Source organism: Staurois parvus, unplaced genomic scaffold (assembly GCF_062004578.1).
Source record: "Staurois parvus isolate SC_StPar_1 unplaced genomic scaffold, SC_StPar_1.0 ptg000832l, whole genome shotgun sequence".
NCBI lineage: Eukaryota > Metazoa > Chordata > Amphibia > Anura > Ranidae > Staurois > Staurois parvus.
In genome coordinates this window covers 1,091,891-1,113,532 of record NW_028318628.1, presented here as the reverse complement: position 1 = coordinate 1,113,532, position 21,642 = coordinate 1,091,891, and the positions used below count along the sequence as shown (strand labels likewise).

The 21,642-nt window shown below is 38.7% G+C and overlaps 1 protein-coding gene across 1 annotated transcript in view; it reads right to left on the bottom strand.

Moving 5' to 3' along the window:
* NMB (neuromedin B) overlaps positions 1-20,801 on the bottom strand; it is a 39,711-nt gene extending 18,910 nt beyond the window's left edge. The window contains exon 1 of the mRNA XM_089655279.1: positions 20,565-20,801. Within this exon, the coding sequence (XP_089511405.1) occupies positions 20,565-20,727 (163 nt within the window). The 5' untranslated portion in view covers positions 20,728-20,801. The remainder of the gene's footprint in view (positions 1-20,564) is intronic.
* Between the last annotated feature and the right edge of the window lie 841 nt (positions 20,802-21,642).

Here is a 21,642-nt window from a genome sequence, read left to right as displayed (position 1 = left end):
GAGAAAGCCTTTCTAGCAGTAAATAACACAGAAAACTAATTGAGGTTGGATACTTGAGAGCCTTCAAGGAGATTATGCTTATAAAATAGCATTGATCTTTCACAGATTACACAGGTCTGCAAAAAAATTTTTTTCAAGAGCTGTTTTGGTTATTCCACGTAATCTTTATGTTTTTTGGTGTGCTGAATCCAAAAATGACCTCCATTTTGTCATAGGACATCACGTTTCCTGACAATTTAGGTAACTATGTTAAATAAGGCAATACCTCAAAATAAATGGAAATAGACTTATAAAATTAAAGTTTTATTACAATTTTTTCATGAAAATCCTTTTTTGAACTGAAATGAGCTCACCTACACACACTAAACTCGATTGTTCTTCCCTGTGAGGCTCCTCTTGGTGCATTTACACTTGTGAGTAGCATCTGGAATGTCTCTCTGAAGCATCCAACAGTAGTCTGCCATCATTGTAATGCTCCATTTTCCCTGGTATCTCCTTTCCATCTCTTTAATGTCTTGGTGGAATCGTTCACCTTGTTCCTCACTCACAGCTCCCAAATTTTCAGGAAAGTAGTCAAGGTGGGACTGGAGGATATGCGCTTTCAAACTCATCAGGCAACCTAAAACTTGAAATGCTTTCAGCATTCGTCCGACGATCTTTTTGTAGTGAGGATCTTTGTTATTGCCTAAAAATTTCTGTACGACTTCTTTAAATGCAATCCACTCTTCTTTTTTGAGGATCCATCATGGTATTGACAAACTCTTGATCAACTATAAGCCTTCTAATATCTGGTCCGACGAACACACCTTCCTTCAATTTTGCCTCCGACAGGCCTGGAAACTTGGTGACCAAGTATTTGAAGCATTCTCCATCTCTTGGAAGTGATTTTATGAATTGCTTCATCAATCCTAATTTTATGTGGAGAGGTGGTAGAAGAGCTTTATGGGAAGGTACCAAAGTTTCTCGGAGGACATTTTTTTCATCGACTGTTAGCACCCTCGGCTGCCAACTCTTCTTGGTCCAGTGATTTTGTAGGTCTGGACTGTCCCATAGACACAGAAAACAAGGGCATTTGGTATCCCACCCACTGGATTCTTCAGGAAAGATTAACCCCTTCTACCATTAAAAGCACAGACTCAGGGCTGAGGCTTACACATACAGCGTGCTGCTGAGTATCCCAGTAGTCAGACATGTCACTCAGAGCAGCACTTGTATTCACCCCCTTTGCAGGGGGGGAGGGGCAGAGATTGTTTACCTACAAATAACAACAAAGGGCCAGAGGAGAACTAGGGAAATGAGGAAATAGAATTTTTTTTCCCTAAAACGTGCTTAGCTTATGTATATATTGCTGACCATCAGATTTACAGTGCTATATTTGTTTTTACATAACTCGGACAACCCCTTTAAGGTTTTTTTGGCATTTTATATCTTAAATGCACTTATGTGAATTAATAGTAATTTGGACTTTAAATTTGGTTAAAAACCCATAATATAAAAAAAAAATACCAAAAATTAAAAAGAAATTTGATAAATTTGAAGACAATTTTGCATTTTGTGGCAAATCATGACGTCTAGAAGTTTTTTCAATACTTTATTTGTTTTCAGCACACCACAATACATTGAAAATAAATCAAACAGCTTTTTAGTCACAGACCTGTGTTATTAGAGTTTGTATCAGTGAATTAATAAAAATATAAAGGTAATAATATTCACTGGGAAACAGTACAGGAAGAAACATTAGCACACTGAAAAGGACACAGATTTTGTTTTTTTTAAAGCTATGCAACTTGTCCTTGACAAGTATCATTTTTTTATTTACTTACATAGGTTACTGGTCACATGGGCATGCTTTTCTTTTTCTCCTGTAAATCATTTACATTATTGATGTTTTTTAGTGAATGCCATGTACTTATCATTCTAGATAGATCTATGCAGCTATTCAACTTGCTGGAACATTCTAATGAAAAAAAAAAATGATTAAAGATCTTATTTTAATATTGACATGAATATGTCATGATCTAGGGATTGCTGTCTGTGTATCCGTTATAAATCACACTCTTCAGAAATTGTTAAACTAGTTAGATAGTCCTATAGTAATACTGTTTTGAACAGGTCATAGAGAATGGAGATTTAGGGCTCATGTACACGGGGCGTTTGGAAAACTCCTCTGAACGATGGAAACTGACTGCTGGAAAATGTAGCTTAAAAAACGTCAGTTTAGCCATGTTTGCATACCGCGTTTATGTGCGTTTGCGTTTAGAAGCGTTTTTAAAACATAACCTCAGGAGACCTTCCCAAATGCCCAGAATGCCCTGAAAAATAGTAAAAAATTAACTATTTCAGACATTTTGAGAGGAATAGAGAGAGCAGAAGCAGAGAGAGCACTATGTGTTGGGATAACCTGTCTCTTCTGGTTGTATTCACTATGGATCCCATCATGAGCATAATGCAGCGCGTTCTACCATTTTTTCCTTCATGCGAAACCTGGAACTGACTGTGCTGGTGTACCGGTCCATTTGAATACATGGAAAACACTTTGCATACATTTCTGATGATGAAAAAAGGCTCTGGACAGCATCTGGACATGAAACAGTTCAAAAACGCTTCTAAACGCAAATGCTCATAGACGCGGTTAACCGTGTTTACAAGCATTTACACACGTTTACAAGCATTTGGCGTTTGAAACGCCGGTAAAATCTACTCCTGAACGCAAGTTTGGTGCGTTAAAAAAAAAGACTATAAACTCAACTGCCTGTAAACGACTGTAAACGACTATGTGTACATGGACACATAGGAAAACATTAGGGAGAGTTCAGGGCTGCTGAAAAAAATGCTGAACAGCTCCTGAACATCAATTTAGGAGCTGCAGTGTACATGAGCCCTTATGCAGATACTGTATAATACAATCACTCAAAGATTTTTTTCAACAAACTGTCATATAAGCATACATGCCTATGAAGGTACAAGGGTTCTTCAAAATGTTTCCGCACTTTTTAAAAACTCTATTGTATATATATATATATATATATATAAAGTGCAGAAAAGTTTTGAAGACCTCTCGTAGAAGCAAACATATGCATCTATAACCAGGATATCTGGCACACTGTGCTTACCGATGTAGGAATCTAGAGATGTAGATGTGAGTTGTACTTGAGCTATAGGGGTTGATTTACTAATGGCAAATAAGTTGTTCAGTTTGCAAGGAAATTTTCCCTAAGCTTAGTGAATGAGCTGAAGCTCTGCTGACTTTCATCATCCAGTCATGCACAAGTACACCGTGTTCCAAATTAATAATCAAATTATATTTTTCTCATTTACCTAAATAATTGATGTAAATAACAGTCAGCATAATTCTCATGTTATCAACTATTAAGAGTACAACTCAAATTTTATTGAACAAACCTCCTAATGATAGTATTTTTTTTAAACATAAAACACTTCCAATGCACTGTTCCAAATGATTACGCACAGTAAGTTTCAAAACACTTTATAGGTTGTAAAAAACTGAAAATTGTCATTTGTTGTGTTTGCAGCATATTTACTGAAATCAAAAGCTATTTCAATCAAACTTTTAACAACATTTTAACTTTTTAAACATTTTAACAGGTCACGTTACATTTTAACATAGGACCCCTTATTTGATAGCAGCTTCACAAGTCTTGCATCCATTGAACTTGTGAATTTTTGGACAGTTTCTGCTTGAATTTGTTTGCAAGATGTCAGAATAGCCTCCCAGAGCTGCTGTTTGGATGTAAACTGCCTCCCACCCTCATAGATCTTTTGCTTGAGGATGCTCCAAAGGTTCTCAATAGGATTGAGGTCAGGGGAGGATGGAGGCCATACCATGACTTTCTCTCCTTTTATCCTCATAACAGCTATTGATGCAGAGGTATTATTTGCAGCATGAGATGGTGCATTGTCATGCTTGAAGATGATTTTATTATGGAAAGCATAGTTCTTCCTTCTGTACCAGGGAAGAAAGTGGTCAGTCATAAACTCCACATACTTTGCAGAGGTCATCTTTACACCTTTGGGGCCCCTAAAGGGGCTGACCAGTTCTGTTCCCATGATTCCGGCCCAAAACATGATTCCACCACCGCCTTGCTGACGTCGCAGCCTTGTTGGAACAGGGTGGCCGTCCACCAACCATTCACTACTCTATCCATCTGGACCATCCAGGGTTGCACGGCACTCATCAGTGAACAGGACTGTTTGAAAATTATTCTTCATGTATTTTTCTGCCCAATGCAGCTGTTTCTGCTTGTGAGCATTGGTTATTGGTGGCCGAATAGAAGGTTTATGCACAGTTGCAAGACTCTGGAGGACTCTACACCTTGATGTCCGTGGGACTCCAGAGGCACCAGCAGCTTCAAATATCTGTTTGCTGCTATGTAATGGTATTTTAGCAGCTGCTCTCTTGATCCAAAGCATGGATCTGGCAGAAATCTTCCTCAATGTGCCTTTATCTGCATGGACCCATCTGTGCTCTGAATCAGCCACAAATCTCTTAATAGTGCGATGATCACACTTAAGTTTTCATGAAATATCTAATGTTTTCATACCTAGTCCAAGGCATTGAACTATTTCACTCTTTTCGGCAGCAGAGAGATCCTTTTTTTTCCCCATATTGCTTGAAAATGGTGCTCTGCTTAATAATGTGGAACACCCTCCTTTAGTAGTTTTTCCTTAAATTGGGCTCACCGGCCAATCTAATTATCACAGGTGTCCGACATTGTTTTCAGTGATCAAAAGAGCCCTGACACACAATGACATCCATGAGTTAAACTGAAAAACAAAATATTTAATCTTTGTGACACTTAAATAGAATTTGCATAATAATTTGGAACACGGTGTAAAACTACTGTTTTTTCCTTGCATATGATTGGGTATTCTTTCATTAAGCTAAAGGTAATTATAAAGTGAACAGCCTGTTTGCCCTTTGGTAAATCAACCCGTATTCTCCGTATTCACCTTTCTTATTCTCCATTGCTATTTACACCTAACAGTTTGAACAAAATGTTGCACTACCCCCTTACGGGTTGCCGAGTTATTTTTGGGCTTCCTGTCACTCTTGACCCTATTCTGAAAGTCCAACCCCTGCTGACAACACAGTACTTTCCTGACCAGAGTAAATTATCACCAGAAAAAAGACTCAAACACAAATTGGGGTGAACTAATAGGATGTTTATATTAAACTTGGATGGAAGCTGGGTCAAAAAGCATATTGTTGTATATGTGTATGTAATGGCAATTACCAGTCTTAGTAACTCTAAGCAAAGAAAACAAAACATGGAGCAAAATCTCAATCAGTGTTAGCAGGCCTGCTTTTCATAAGTTAACCCAATACCTTCAACCTGAGGTGGTGTCAACCCCAGTGAGCAATGAAAACTAGCAACAAGAGAACTAGATCACTTTGGGCCCTCAGAATCTGATGGCAAGGCTTAAATCTGATATACAAGAGCTCTTTGACCAGGGTAGTCAATGTCCCTTTAAATGCAGGGAGGACTCTTCTGCGTACTCGCTGGGGCCCAGTTGGTGCACAGGATCAACACAAGGGGAAGAAGAAGTAAGGACAAGTACTTTCACTTTAAGTGGCAATTGACTTGGGTGTTGCCCCTTTAACTACCTGCCGACCGCAGATAGCCGAATGACGGCTACACTGCGGCTGGCCAGTTCTGAGTGGACGTCATATGACGTCCCCCCAGAACGCGCTCTCCTGCGCGCCCCAGGGGGCGCGCACCCGGCGATCTCCGTGATCGCTGTGTCCTACGGACACAGCTGATCACGTGATGTGATAAAAGGCCAATCACAGCGGCCTTTTACCACATGATCAGCGGTGTCCAATGACACGCTGATCAGAGGGAAATGCAAGTGCCGGTTCTCGGCTGCACTTTCCTCACGCTGTCAGATCGTGAGGAAAGTACTGCCGAGAACCGGCAGTTGTCAGAGCGGGGATCGGCACCGATCATCAGGGCACTGATGATCAGTGCCCTGATGATCGGTGCCCAGCAGTGCCACCCACAAGTTCCGCCCACCTGTGCCCAGCAATGCGCCCACTAGCTCCGCCCACCTGTGCCCAGCAGATCACCCACCTGTGCCCAGCAGTGCACCCACCTGTGCCACTCTGCAGTGTCACACACCTGTGCCCAGAAGTGCCACCTACCTGTGCCCAGCAGTGCCACCCACCTGTGCTCACCCACCTGTGCCCACCAGTGCCACCCGCCTGTGCCCACACACCAGTGCTGCCCACCAGTGCCACCCACCAGTGCAGCCCAGCAGTGCTGCCAGTCAGTGCCACCAGTCAGTGCCCAGGGGTTGTGCCAGTCAGTGATGCCAGTCAGTGCCCAGCAGTGATGCCAGTCAGTGCCGTCTATCAGTACCCATCATCAGTGTCACCTATCAGTGCCGCCTATCAGTGCTGCATATTAGTGCCGCCTATCCGTGACACCTCATTAGTGCTGTCTATCAGTGCCGCCTATCCGTGCCACCTCATTAGTGCTGTCTATCAGTGCCGCCTATCCGTGCCACCTCATTAGTACTGCCTATCAGTGCCCTTTAGTGCTGCCTATCAGTGCCGCCTATCAGTGCCCATCAGTGCTGCCTCATCAACGCATATCAGTGAAGGAGAAAAAATGCCTGTTTGAAAAATTTTATAATAGAAACAAAGAAACTTTTTTTTTCAAATTTTTTGCACTTTTTTATTTATAGCGCAAAAAGTAAAGCGCCCAGTCGCGATTAAATACCACCAAAAGAAAGCTCTATTTGTGAGAAAAAAATGATCAAAATTTCATATGGGTACAATGTTGCATGACCGTGCAAATGTCAATCAAAGTGCGGCAGAGCTGAAAGCTGAAAATTGGCCTGGTAAATAAGGGGGTATAAGTGCCCGGTAGGCAAGTGGTTAATGAACTGAGAAAAGTGCAGCTTTAGGCAAATAAGTTAGCAGACTGATAATAAGGCTTGTTGGCAGAGGAAAACTCCACTCTGGGCTGCAGTAACTATTGGCAGTGGTGGTAAAAGTTCCTTTATGAGGGTAGGCCAGTGGTTAAGGGAGCACTGATGTGATCTGGCCTGCAGACGTCATGCAATGCGGTCAGCTCTGATGATGGGGCTGTGCTGCAAATGTGTTCAACAGTAGTGGCTATGAGAACTAGGCCACAACATGTGTTAACTGAATGCAATGTCCACAACTGTGTGCAGGTAAAGTAGCAGGTATGAGGAGAATGTCAGTGTTCTCTTGCTTAACTGGTGTATGGGACTCTCTCACCCGATTGGTGGCTTCCAGCAGGTCCAGACTGTCTATCTCTGTCTCTCTCTCGTTACGTCCGTCACCGCACTCCGGATCACCTGCTGGCAGACTGTATCACCGAACAGGGTGGCAAGGCTAGTGGTCAAAGACTTCTTCGTGTGCCTCTCCTTTTTCTGGCTCTGCGGCCTGGTCCGGTTCTCTGGCAGTCAGCACAACTCTCTCTCTGCTTCTTCTCTCCAGCTCTCTCCCCTCTCACTTCCTGTTCCAGTTCGTGTTCCAGGAATTTCACAATTATATGCCTCTGCATACACCAGCTCTTCTGGGGAAATGTAGTCCCCCAATTAGCAGCATTCAAACAACATCCTGCAGTTCAGCCTATAAGATCCATAAAGCTTTTACCAGAGTTACATCGTTAGTCTGGCTGAAAAACAAAAGTCCATCCAGTTCAACCATTAAAAAAAAAAAAAAAAAAAGTTATAATCCTATACCCACAGTTGATCCAGAGGAAGACAAAAAACCCAGCAAAGCGTGATGCAATTTGCTCCTGCAGGGAAAAAAATTCCTTCCTGATCCACCGAGAGGCAATCGGATATTCCCTGGATCAACTTTATCTATAAATGTTAGTATCCAGTTATATTCTGTGTATCTAAGGAAGAATCCAGGTCTTTATTAAAGCATTCCACTGAGCTGGCCATAACCAACTCTTGAGGGAGTCTATTCCACATTTTCACAGCTCTCACTGTGAAGAAACCTTTAGAGATTAAATTTCTTTTCCTCCAGACGTAAAGAGTGCTACCTTGTCCTCTGTGATGACCTCAGGGTGAATAGCTCTACACCGAGTTCACTATATGAACCACTGATGTATTTATACATGTTGATCATATCCCCCCTTAATCTCTTCTCAAGAGAGAATACATTTAGTTCCTCTAATCTTTCCTCATAGCTGAGCTCCTCCATGTTTCTTATCAGTTTGGTTGTCCTTTTCTGTACTTTCTCCAGTTCCCCAATGTTCTTTTTGTGAATTGGTGCCCAAAACTGAACTGCATATTCCAGATGATGTCTTACTAATGATTTGTTCAGGGTTAAAATGATATCTTTCTCTCTGGAATCTATGCCTCTTTTAATACAAGAGAGGATTTTGCTCGCTTTGGAAACCTCAGCTTGGCATTGCATGCCATTATTAAGCTTGTGATCTACCAGAACTCCCAGATACTTCTCCACCATTGATTCCCCCAGTTGTACCCCCCTAATATGTATGATGCATGCATATTCTTAGCCCCCAAGTGCATAACCTTACATTTATCAACATTAAACCTCATTTGCCACATAGTTGCCCAATTAAACAGTGCATTGAGGTCGGCTTGTAAGTTGAAGACATCCTGTCAGGACGTTATTCCACTGCACAGCTTGGTGTCATCTGCAAAGACTGAAATTGTATTTTTAATCCCAGACCCTATATTGTTTATAAATATATTAAAAAGTAAGGGACCCAACACTGAACCTTGGGGTACACCACTGACAACCCTAGACCATTCAGAGTATGAATCATTAACCACTACTTTTTGAATACAATCTTTTAGCCAGTTTTCTATCCATTTACATACAGATTTTTCCAAGCCCATAGATTTTACCTTACACATTAGCCGTGTGTGGGGAACTGTGTCAAATTCTTTTGCAAACTCCAAGTATACCATGTCCACCGCCACCCCTCTGTAGTTGAGGTTTTTCTCACCTCCTCATAAAAGGTTTTTCTCACCTCCTCATAAAAATAAATCAGATTTGTTTGACTTCTGTTTTTCATGAATCCATGCTGTCTGCTGCTTAAAATATTTTTTTCTAGCAAGAATTCATCTATGTGGTCTTTTATTAAACTCTCCAGTATATTCTCAACTACAGAAGTTAAACTAACAGGTCTATAATTACTGGGTAAAGATGTTGACCCCTTTTTATATATTGGCATCAGATTGACCATACGCCAATCCAGTGGTACTATGCCAGTCATTAAAGAGTCCCTAAAAAATAGAAACAATGGCTTTGAAATGATAGAGCTCAATTCTTTAAGGACCCATGCCATTCAGTCCAGGTGCTTTATTCACCTTTATTCTTTCTAAATATTTTTGGATCATATCAATTGTGAGCCAATGTGGATTATCTGGAGCTGTGTCAATACCATGACCATTATGGACAAGAGCTCCCCCATGCTCCTTTGTATACACAGAGCTGAAGAAGGTATTTAATAAATTTGCCTTCTCTTTGTCCCCAGTCACCCACTCTAGATTATTTTGTGAAGGGCTTACATGCTTGGACTGGACCTTTTTACTATTAATATATATGAAGAATGTTTTAGCGTTGGTCCTGCTATCTTTTGCAATCTGTCATTCGTTTTCAATTTTTGTGGCCTTTATTTCCTTTTTGCATATTCTGTTATATTCTTTGTAATGTTTACACGATGATAGCATTCCTTAATTTTTATAGTTAATAAAAGCTCTTTTCTTATTATCTATAGCTTTTTTAACTTTGGCCGTAAGCTACATAGGTTGGATTTTTAGCCTTTTAAACTTGTTGCCCATGGGAATATATTTTGCAGTGTGTTCACATACAGTCTTTTTGAAAAACTCCCATTTCTGTGTTGTGTTCATTGATGCCAATATTCCCTCCCAGTCTAAGTCTTGGAGTGCAGTTCTCAGCCTTGGAAAATTAGCTCTCTTAAAATTGAGCGTTTTTATTTTTCCCTTATGTGCTCGCTGTTTACAGCTAACAATAAATTAAATCATGTTATGGTCACTGCTACCCAGAAGTTCTTTTATATGGACATTGGTAATAAGCTCTGCATGGTTTGAGATTACCAGGTCCAGCAGAGCATCATTCCTAGTAGGGGCCTCTATGATCTGTACCATAAAATTGTCCTGTAGTAGGTTTAAACATTTTTGCCCTTTAACTGTTCCTGCAGTACCATTACTCCAGTCAATTTCTGGGTAGTTAAAATCCCCCATTATTATCACTGTCCCAGCCCTTGCAGCCCTTTCGATCTGTGCAAGGAGCTGAGTCTCCACCTTCTCATTACCACTGGGAGGCCTATAACACACTCTAATGATTACCTTTGTACTACGCACCCCCATATGCAGTTCCACCCATAATACTTCATCCTCATCAGTCTCAGAGTGTGTGTCGCTGAGTTGCAAGACACTGATATCTTGTGTTGGTTTTTACATCCTGCAAGTTTTTTTGCTGTTCAAATTAAGCTTTTGCAGGTGTTAATTCACACCGTTAATTTGCTTCAAGTAATGCTGCTAGAAATTCATTTTAAAGTGTAATATATGGTGCTGTGAGTGCTAATAACATATCTGCTAAAAATGATTACATTTGATTTATTCTGTTTTGTAATCTTCTTATTTATATTGGTTTTAGGTGGGTTCAAATGAGGGTCTTAGGACTGTACACCCCTTTACCAAGTATCCCTGAACTACATATAGCTGTCAATTGTCAGAACGAGAGAGGTTGCAAAAATTGCAGTTCTTTTTTTTTTTTAAATAAGGTAATTTTTATTAAACTGTTTTGCAGTTTACAATAACAACTTTTACAAAAAACAATGTTCTTCAAAAAGACTAGGCTTCAAAATTAACATAAAATAAAATATAGTTCAAAGTACAAAGAAAACATATGACTCTAAGACTGTGCATAGCTCAGATATAAGATTCTGTAAACCAAAACAGTTATCTCACAGCAGAAAGTACCTTTTTATTGCCCAGCAATATTCTACTTTGTGAGTTCATTCAGTGCACCCACTACAGGTAAAGTTCAATAGTAATCTGCCTACCCCATTGACAAAACAGTTATGAAGCTCCCCACATCAGCTTATGGAAATAACAGTAAATGTGTTGCTTTTTATTTTTTAGGGTATCCGCTATGTTTATAAGTTAACTCCTCCCTTCTTAACTTAAAGTTAAGTACATTTCGCCATTGAGTGTAGGTTGGAGGTGTGGGCAAGATGCAGCAGTTCTTTATTGATAATTAAAGGGAAATATTGGCAATATTGAACATCCCATGTTTAATTTTGACCCTTCAATATGTTAACACAGACAGCCCGCCACACACCGTTTTTATTGGATTCTAGAGCTTTTTAAAGATATTGACAGTTGTGCCACCTGCTGGAGAAGGCTGAAAGCCATGAAATAAAAGAACTCTATATGGGAATGGTTGTATTTTTAAGTTCAGCTGCAGTACAGTTTAAAAACTGGACTATAATGATTAGCAGCCTCCTTTATTATTGGGTGACTTTGAGGCAAGTAATAGATTCTCCCTTTAGATCCCTATGTAAAGGTTACTGAACATAAGAAAATTTCCAGAAGAAATGAATAAGCCAAGCATACGTTGACATATTTGCTAGAGTCCAAGATGGCAGATTATTATTTCTCAGTTAGAAATTTCCTGTTTTGTAACGCTTTACTGAGTCTAATCATTAGTATTTATCCTCAATTAAAAAATATAGGATTATAATAATAATCAAAACTGAAAGTTGCAAAGTCCAATTAATATTTAGTTTTGGCTTATCATATAAGGGTGTTTTCTCCAAATAGTTTTCCTTTTTGAGGTTTATCTCTGTGGGGAGCAAAAATAATTTTAAGTCATATATTCTTTTAAGTGCTGAGGATTTACTATATAAGATGACCAGACTTGCTCCATTTATTTTTTTTTTTGAGAGAATACCCATTAAGGAATGCTTTCTCTTGTTAACCATTAGCAGTTAAAGAAGATGAGTAGTGGTTTCTTGGGATGAGCGAAATTCTGTCTTCTAAGTTCTCTAAAATTTCATCAAAAATGAACAGATTTTGATAAAATTTTAAATTTTGGAAAAAGGCATTGGAGTTAAAGGATGAAGTATGGTTTTTGGTAGTTTTTAAAATGGAACTAACCTGCAAGACTAAATGCATAAATGTGGGATCCCAAGATCTTTTTGTGATAATGTGCAATTATACACAGCATATTTGCACATTATGACAGACTTACCTGGCAAAGTCATCCTCTCCTGTATTGCAATGTCCGTGCTCCTCACCGTCGCTGGTGCTTCCACCTTCTCCCGGTCTTCTGCATTCAAAGTCTGTAGCCTCTTCATTGGCCAGGCCCAGATGATATAACTCCCACCCATGCACAAAGGAGGTACTTTTTCCTAGCACAGAGTCGTGCCAAGACTGTACACTGAGCTGTATATACGTTGCTCAGTGTACAGAAAAACATCTATGACAAGAAGACACATATACATTAAAAAAAGCCCACCTATCACCACTTAATTTTTACATATTTTATTTTATTTTCAGTTTAGTTTCACTTTAGGAGTGCAATGAAATTTAAATGGTTCCTGAGGGTTACAGAAGCTCCTTTCAACTATCCTGGGTTTGTTCTTGTGCCAAAAAATAACCCTTCATTAGCTATTTTATGTTTTTTTCTCAGAAAAAAAAGATAGTATTATAACATATTTAAAGCAATAGTAAACACATCATCAAATACACAAAAAAGAAAAACACAAATACAAATAACACTAAACTAAAGTGGTTCTAAAGACAGAATTTTTTTTTTTTTTTTTTACATTAATGCTTTCTCTACATTAAGGTACAAAAAAACCTTCGATGAGTGCTTCAAAAATGAACTTAATTTTCACAGTGAACAACAGTTATGTATTTGATTTTAGGCAGTACTGTCACATAAAATCAAATTGTCAGACTATAATCTTCAATCTAGATCAGTGGTCTCCAAACTGTGCTGGGGATTGGATGTGGCCCTTTGCCTGCTTTTATCCAACCTTTGGGGCACTATTTCATGCACTGACACCAACAATGGCGCACAATTCCTCTCAATGACACCAATGACGGGGCACAATTTCCCTTCTGACACCAGCAAATGGGCAATATTGCTCTCAATGACACCAATGATGGGGCACAATCCCTCCCAATGACACAAACAGTTAAAGCACAGGTCCTCACAATTAACACCCACAATGGAGCCCAATGACACCAATGATGGGGCACAATTCCTCTCAAACACACCAAAAATGGGACACAATTCCTCTCACTAACATCAAAGATGGGAAATTGTTTACTCCCACTGATGCTAGAACTTTTTCTACTCCCAATGACCACAGTCCGGCCCGCCTAAAGTCTGAAGTAAACTGGCCCTTTATTTAGAAAGTTTGGAGACCACTGATCAAGATAAACAATGCATATATACACATACCATTGCATACCTTTCCTTGGAAATGTTTGATGTAAATATCTTATGTCTTTGTATTTATAAGATGTTGAGGAGTGCCTTGTTAAACTCTTCTATTGGGACTTGAGATATCAGTATATGATGTGCTTTGAGAAATCTCCAGTGTCCAAGCAGGTTCTTAGAAGAACAATGAATTTGCTCTGTACTAGAAATAGATTAGTTCATATGTGCATGCTCATGCATGCTGTACTAGAAAAGGAGTAGTTTACATTAGCATCTGCTCTTTACTTGTAATAGAATAGTTCACAGGTACATGCGCATACTCTGTACTAGTAATGGAGTAAATCACAGTAGCATGCTCTGCACTAGTAATTGAGTATTTCATAGGACATGCTAGCATATAGCAGATAATTTTAATTGTGGCACACAGATTTTGACACCAGTATTTTAGTGACAATCACATAACAAAGAGGTGTCAAAACTTTTATCACATTGCCTTTTAAACTTGATGATGTGTTAGGGTTAGGTTTACATATGGAGATTGGCAATAGGAAATATAACTTGACCTAAGTGTTGCTTATAATAGTTTGGTCTATGCTGCATGATGCAGTTTCTGACAAATGTAGCCAAATAATATACAGTATGCGTTACACTGCTGTATCCTCATTATGACTGGACTCTGGTTAAAATTGATCATTTTTGTGTCCATTAACAAATAAACTGTTAAAACCCATTTATATAGGGTTGCTGTTAGTATGCATACTGTACAGTAGTATAGTAAAAATATACCCATAATAATTTCAGTTTGTCTTTAACACTCTCTGTGATTTAGGACTTCTTAGGTAGGTTGTGTCTGCACTCTATCCAAACCTGAGAAATTATGTCTTTTTATGGAGACTACCATAAACTCTATAGAACTCTACTGAAAAAAATTGGATAACCTCATTAATCTCTTATCTCCAATTTTCTACGTAAATAATTCATAAGAGCTCTACTTTACTATTGCACTGCACACCTCGTTAAGTTGTATTAGTCTGGTGTTACTGCATGTGAGAGGGTGCTGGGTCTGGTGTTTGTCTGTATGACATTGTCAGCCATAATTCTGGATCAACTTTGTGATTTATCCTTCTAGATATTATGGTTTAAGAGTTGTACTTCCATAGCATTACAAAGTCTACATAATCTACTAGTAAGTAGTAGAAAATACCTGGCATACCAGAAATACAATTCCCTGGTCCAACCATGACTTGACTATGCTGTCTAGTTCTGGTTACTGATCCTCAGGAACTGGAGAGAGTCCAGAGAAGGGCAAGCTAACAAGGGGCTGGAGGACCTATGAGGAATGACTACAAGCATTAAATTTATTCTTCCTGGAGAAGAGATGCTGAAGAGGGGATATGATCACATAGTACAAATTTTTAAATGGCGACCCTAGCATTGGGAAAAAAACTATTTAACTTATTATCTCTAAATAAGACGCACGGCCATACAACAAAGTTGGACAAGAAGTGGTTCAATATTAAACTGCATAAAGGGTTCTTTACGGTGTGGTTTGGATGGTATGGATGTGAAACTCCTTCCACAGTTGGTGGTATTAGCGGGGAATGTAGATAAAAAAACTTTTAGATGTTTTTCTTAGTGAACACAACATTGAAAATGGTAGTGACATACATACACACGCACACAAGTGCTCAGGGTGAATTGGATAGACAGGTGTCTATTTAACCTTACCAGCTATGCAATTTTGAAAATTAGGATGCATTTTACATTGCTTTCAGCACTTTATCAAAGAATATATTTTTGTGTCAGAAGTTGTATTCAAGTAGCATTCTTAACTAACCTCTTGTCCAAGTAACATCAGATGAAAAAATGATGGGAATGGGATATGAAAACACAAAAATAAATCTCTAAAATATTGCTGTCAGATTTCCCAATCATTCCCCAGTGTAAAGCTCACCATACATATTATAATCTGACTGTACAATATTTGCACAATCTTTCTTGACATTTATCAAACTATGTAATATGAAAACCTACCTAAACTGTCCACTCAATTTGGATCCAATCAGCCAACCACTGGCAGTACAAAGTTTTCAGTAAATCTAAAGTATATTGGGCAGTCAGATTGTAATGTTTGTGGTTAGCTTAAACCCAAACATCTGTAAAAACATGGCAGAGGCTTTCACAATTTTACAGGCTATCCAAAAGTAAAAAAAAAAGTTTTGTCTCTTATTGATGGATGTAGAATACAGAATTTGAATACCCAACTGTATATTATGAAACCATATACATTCAAACACACCTCAACCTGTTATCACACTCTAAAATGTGTAAAATAACCCTGAAAGAAAGAATATTGAGGCCACCCCTATACCAAATTATATTTTCCATTTTTTACTGAAGAGAAAAAAAACTTTTGCCGTAAGTTACTCTGCCTGGAAGAATAAAATAGGTTTTATTTGCAATATTATTTGACAATATGTTTCACTAAAATACCAACACTGGAGAAACAGAAATTAATTTCCTGGGCTGATCGCTATTATTTTTCTAGATAAAACTGATCATGGTGGTTCCTGCACACTTCCTGTCCAATGCATGGCAAGACAATTTAATTCAGAATGTTCACATGTGGATTGCTTACAAAAATTATTTTTGTGATATTCAGATTACACCAGCTTGGCAGACTGTTATCTTATGTTTATTGCAGCTTTGCAGAGTGATTGTGATGTGAAAGATTGCTGTCCTTTGCTCCTATTGAGATTTTGAACCACACATTTCCCCTTAGTATGCTACAGCTATTCATCTATATGGTGTTAGTGCTGCTTTGTGGCCTCTTGTAGATGGGTACATGGTCATATAAATTTATGCTCCAAATATGCTCAATTTCTTTCTGCCAGAACTTGGCAGAAAAAATGCCTCTAAACTTGTGTATGTACGTGTGTTTATGCATGTATGTAGGCACATTTATGCGCATATTGTGTTGATGGGTAATGCATTCTATAATTTATTCTTGCCATTGGAATACATTTACATGCATATGTATACATTTATACGCATTTTTACATTATGCTCTTCTCAGAACGCCCTTTGGTGCATTTTTTTTTCTGCCTGTAAACGCTCCTCTTCAAATATGCCTGTAAAACACCCATGTTTTCATGGCCAAATAGGCTAATTTAGCATTTACAGGGTTAAGAAAAAAAAAAAGCTGAATGCCTGTATAAGTGGCGTTTGTTAGGCCTTGTGTGCATGCACAAACCCTGTACCATCATTTTCTACACTGACAGGATTAAACTAAATGATTGACTGGTAAAAGGCTGATTTTGGAGAACAATTTTTTTATGCTAGGACAACACTGTATTTTAAAGTGAACCTATAGTGATACCAAAACTGCCTCACACATACACTGAAGGCACCCTTCAGGTACAAGAATGTCTGGCTACATCTTCTACAGGATGCCCCATTAACCTTTAAATACTGGGGTCCTCTGAGATGCAAACATTTGCCCAGCTCCCAAGGTTGACAGTTCTGCCTGTCTTCTTCCACCTACCAAGCACCTTTTTTTTATCATAGTGATGGGTAGTCTGTTTAACTAATAGTGAGGCTTAGAGGTCTGCAGTGGTTAGACAGTGCTGGCTGCATGTTAAAGCACCCCTGAATCTGGATGCATGTAGCACTTTGTGGTGATACCAAAAACTGCCTCCTACTGTATACTGAAGGCACCGTTCGGGTACCAGAATATCTGGTCACATCTTCTGCACAGTGCCCCATTGGCCTCAAATACTGGGGTGCTCTGATAACCAAAAACATGGCCAACTACCATGGTCAACAGCTTTACCTACCTTTTCCCACCTACCAAGCATTGCTATTGGCCCATCTGGGTAGACTTACTAATCAAAAGTGAGAAGGCTGAAGCAGTTGTACAGTGTTGGCTGCATCTCAAAGCACTCCTGTACCTGGACTCGTGTTGCAGAAAAATTGTTGAACAGTCAGGCACCTATAGGTGACCTCTGTACACAGTATACAGTACACAGTAAGTGGTGGTTTTGTAGGTTAGGGTTTGTCACAGGTTTGCTTTGAATTGCAATATATATTTATCTAGACCAGCCTTTCTCAACAATTTCAAAACAAAGGAACCCTTGAAATAACTTGGTCTCAGGGAACCCCTGCTAACAATTACTATATCTACAACTCATGATACATTGGTGTGATGATAAGTGGGAAAAATGCTCCTTACACTTGTGGACATTGGGAAGAATTACCCTCTTACAGATAGCTGAAAAAAGATCAATGGTGTCAGTGGGAACTTGTCTGAGAGGCAGAAATTGCTCATTGCTTATGGAACTCCTAGAAACCTCTGAATGAACCTTAGTTAAGAAACCCTGATCTAGACCATGGCAACCATTGATATTATGCTTCATACTTAGCAAGTCCTTCCTGATGACAGTTCTTACAGTTTTATAGCAATACTGAAGAAAACAAGTTGGATGGCTTTGCTTGGCACTTGGCCTTTGAGTAATCCCTAAATGTAAGACAATGTTGTGTACGAGGGCACAGGGTAAACAAACATGCCATAGTATATCTTTGTGGATAGAAATAAAATCTCCTAAATCACACACAATTTCATCTAAATATTAAACATTATAGTCCATTCAAAACGTGTTTCCATGTTGATTTACAGACGGTTTATCAGATCTTTCATACAATGCTGTGTAGGGTGCATTGGGCATAGCTAATATGTTTAAATAAGTATATGCTACATAGATTAGAACCTCACATTACTTGTGTAATAAACATTCAAAATAGTAATGATTTACACTAATTGTATTGCATAGATACAAGTTATTTCTAGTGTAACAGCAATGAGGTGAAATACTTATATGCAATTGGTTTGTTTTAAGGTGGATCGCTGCATACATGAGCCTAATAAATTCTGCATCATGTTGACTAAGCGGTTAATACCTTGCTTTGCATTGTTATGGTCCTGAGTTTAACTGTCCTTTGAGACACTAATGAAATATGCATGTTGTTCATGTCTTTGTATAGGTACCCTTTTCCTATCACATATCAAAGATGTACTGGTATGTTAACTGACATCTGGCACAAGTGGTCCTTGTCCGAATTCCTGCTCTATCATGGCCAACTCAAGCTCAATATGAGGAAGAAGGAGGGCTAGGTGCAGAGTTAGATCCATTATTTAAGTCAACAATCACTTAAGAAAGTGAGAAAGGGCTACCTGATGGAGCATGAAATCATATCAATAGCTTGCACCGATTCTTGTTTAAAACAAAATACTTGTCACTGGGAAAACCCATGAAGCCAAGAAAGGACAAAGGGTAGCTCCTCAGCCAAAAACTAAACATTTCTGGTTGCACATTTAGAGGTGACTAGAGCACAGTTGAATATATATATATATATATATATATATATATATATATATATATATCCCATTTTGTTATTAAATAGCTTAGATTTACGTTTCTGGCTCTTGTTCAGATATTAGCAGACATGATAATCCAGCCTCTCTCAACCTTTTTAACATGGAGGAATCCTTGAAATAGCTTCCTAGTCTCCGGAAACGTAAGCAAATACATACTATATCTACCACTCACTGTACATAGGTGTGGTGGTTAGTGGGAAGCATGTTCCTTACATTTGTAGTCAGTAGGAAGGATCCCCCTCTTACAGATAGCTAAAACAATCATTGGTGTCAGCGGAAACATGATTGGCAGACTTTGCTCCTTTAAAGAACCCTGTTTAAGAAAGCCTGGGGCTGAAGTTAATACAACTGAAAATAAATATATTTTTGTGTGAAGAACAAAAACATGGTAACACTTCTGGAACATGGTATTTTTATTTCCCACTGTCTTTTTGTTCTGCCAGCAATGTGCAGCTAATAAAGTGTTACTTAATCTCCGTGCTTTGTAATTAGTGGGAATCCTCCTGGATTTATTTTCTGCTCAGGAAGGAACATTGGAAAATGGCTCTAAATAGGCACAACATGTGGTAGAAACTGCTGCACAAGCAGGTTTGTTTCATAACATCATCTAAACTCAAGATCTTAAGTTCAGCATTTCAGCAAGATATTAATGTGTGTTTAATGTAACCTCAGTAGAAGGATATGCATTTTCCTGTATGTATGGAGTAGAATCTGTGTAGTCTTATGCTCCAGGAAAACTTTGACTTTTGAAAACATTTTTAATTACTGGCCACAATGATTTGTATAGCATATTAGTATATAAATTTATCATAAAGCTATTCATAGAGTTTTAGAAACTCAACAATGTCAAATACCTAGAATATATATATATATATATATATATATATATATAGTCCATGCTTATCTAGTAATGTTTTCCTCTCTCTATATATAATAGCAATATATACTGTATGATCATGTGCTTTAATGAACTTTATAGAATCAACATACAATGAAAATGGCTGGTCTTACCTTGCATCATCCAAACATATTGTTAGAATGTAGAAACAACACCATTGAGTACTGCTTGGACCTTAGAAGAAGGGAATATACCCAAAAGTGTGTCCTGAAAATTTAAGTGTTAGTGCAAACAAAAAAAAGTCAGTACTCAAATGTGTTGTTGTAAGCACACCTTAGGACTACAAACACCTTAACGTAGAAAAAGAAACTTTATACGACCGTTATTTATACACACCTTTTATTATGCCCTATCCATTCAAACATGTTGTTATAAAGTTTTTGAGCAACATGTAGATAAGTATTCTGCTTATTCAAATAATAGCATTTCAATTTTTTTTTTCTGAGTGCCAATTTCTTTTTTTGGAAATTCAGCATTTCATTTTACTAAGTGTCATTAAGTGTATATAATAAACAGGACTGACTATTCAATAATCCTGTAACTTGACTCAACAATAAACCATTGTTGTCAGAATGTGTGACATGTCTATTGTTGCAATCTCCTTGTCAAGTGTCAAGCCAGTCCTTTTATGTCACTTTCTCCTACTTGACACAGTGGCTTTGTAATAGATTAAGCAGTCTTTCCATCTTTTCCCTTGTCTGACACTGATCCTTAAATACAATAATAGCTTGCATGTCAATAGGTCTGCATGTGTCTATTATTAAGATTCCACTCACCAATTGCCCACTGATTCCCTGCTCTCTGAAGCACATTGATTTTGCCTAGTTTGCCAGTTTCCTCCGTGTACTCCACGCAAACAGAGAGCGAGATGAAGGAGAAGAGCAGCAGGTTAGCCAGGAACCCAATGGGCAGGATTCTGATGGCAGGAACCGCAGTCATGTCTGTGCTGTGTGCTCTGTAGAGATGTGTGAGTCTGAGGGATGCCTTTGTTGATCTCTCCTCTCTGCCCTCATTCACTTTATATAGTAGGTGCTCAGGGAGGGGGGCAGCATCCTTGTGATGACTTATACACGCGTTTGCTTACTCTGCAGGGCTTAACCCTACATTATCCACAGTGATTGTTTTTTAAAAATGCACAGGTGTATGGGAAATGTTTAATATGCATGACAGAGCTGGGATGTCATGCTACAGGTGCAGCTGCTGAACTCCAGAGTAGACATCCAAGGCAGTAATTGTAACCCTTGCACTTCTGTCATTGCCAGAATAAATATCTACAGTAAGTGAAATCTCCAAACTAGTGAATTTGTACCATAACGATATGTACCATAATGATTATTTTCAGCTATGTGGTTTTTTTTAGCTCCCATTGCTGAAAGCAGCACTTGTTATGGCAAATGATAACTGAGCCTTATACTGTATACTGAGATACAGTTTTTTGAAAAAAAAAAATAAAGATTATGAATTTTCGGTAGCAGTAATGGTGACATAAGAGACATTTACTTGTGTCCAGATTTGTGCAACAGGCAATATTATGATGGGGTTAAAAATCAGTTGAATCAATATGTATTTGCATTTTTATTTAATGGTAGGGAGTGGATGTTTAAATAAACACAGCAAGCAGACAGCTCACAAGTCCATGGGTGGGAAAGCTCCAGCTGGGCACCAAAACCACCTGCAAGAGCGCCCCAGCCACCAGAAGAGTCGAGAAGCCTCACCTCTACAGGCCTGGCACTGCAGCTCGCCAAGAGATATGATGCTACCAGAAATCCACCGAGCTGCTCATTTGCAAGTTGCCCTTCCAGCACCTTGCCCAGGACTTCAAGACCAACCTGTGATTCCAGAGCTCCGCCATCA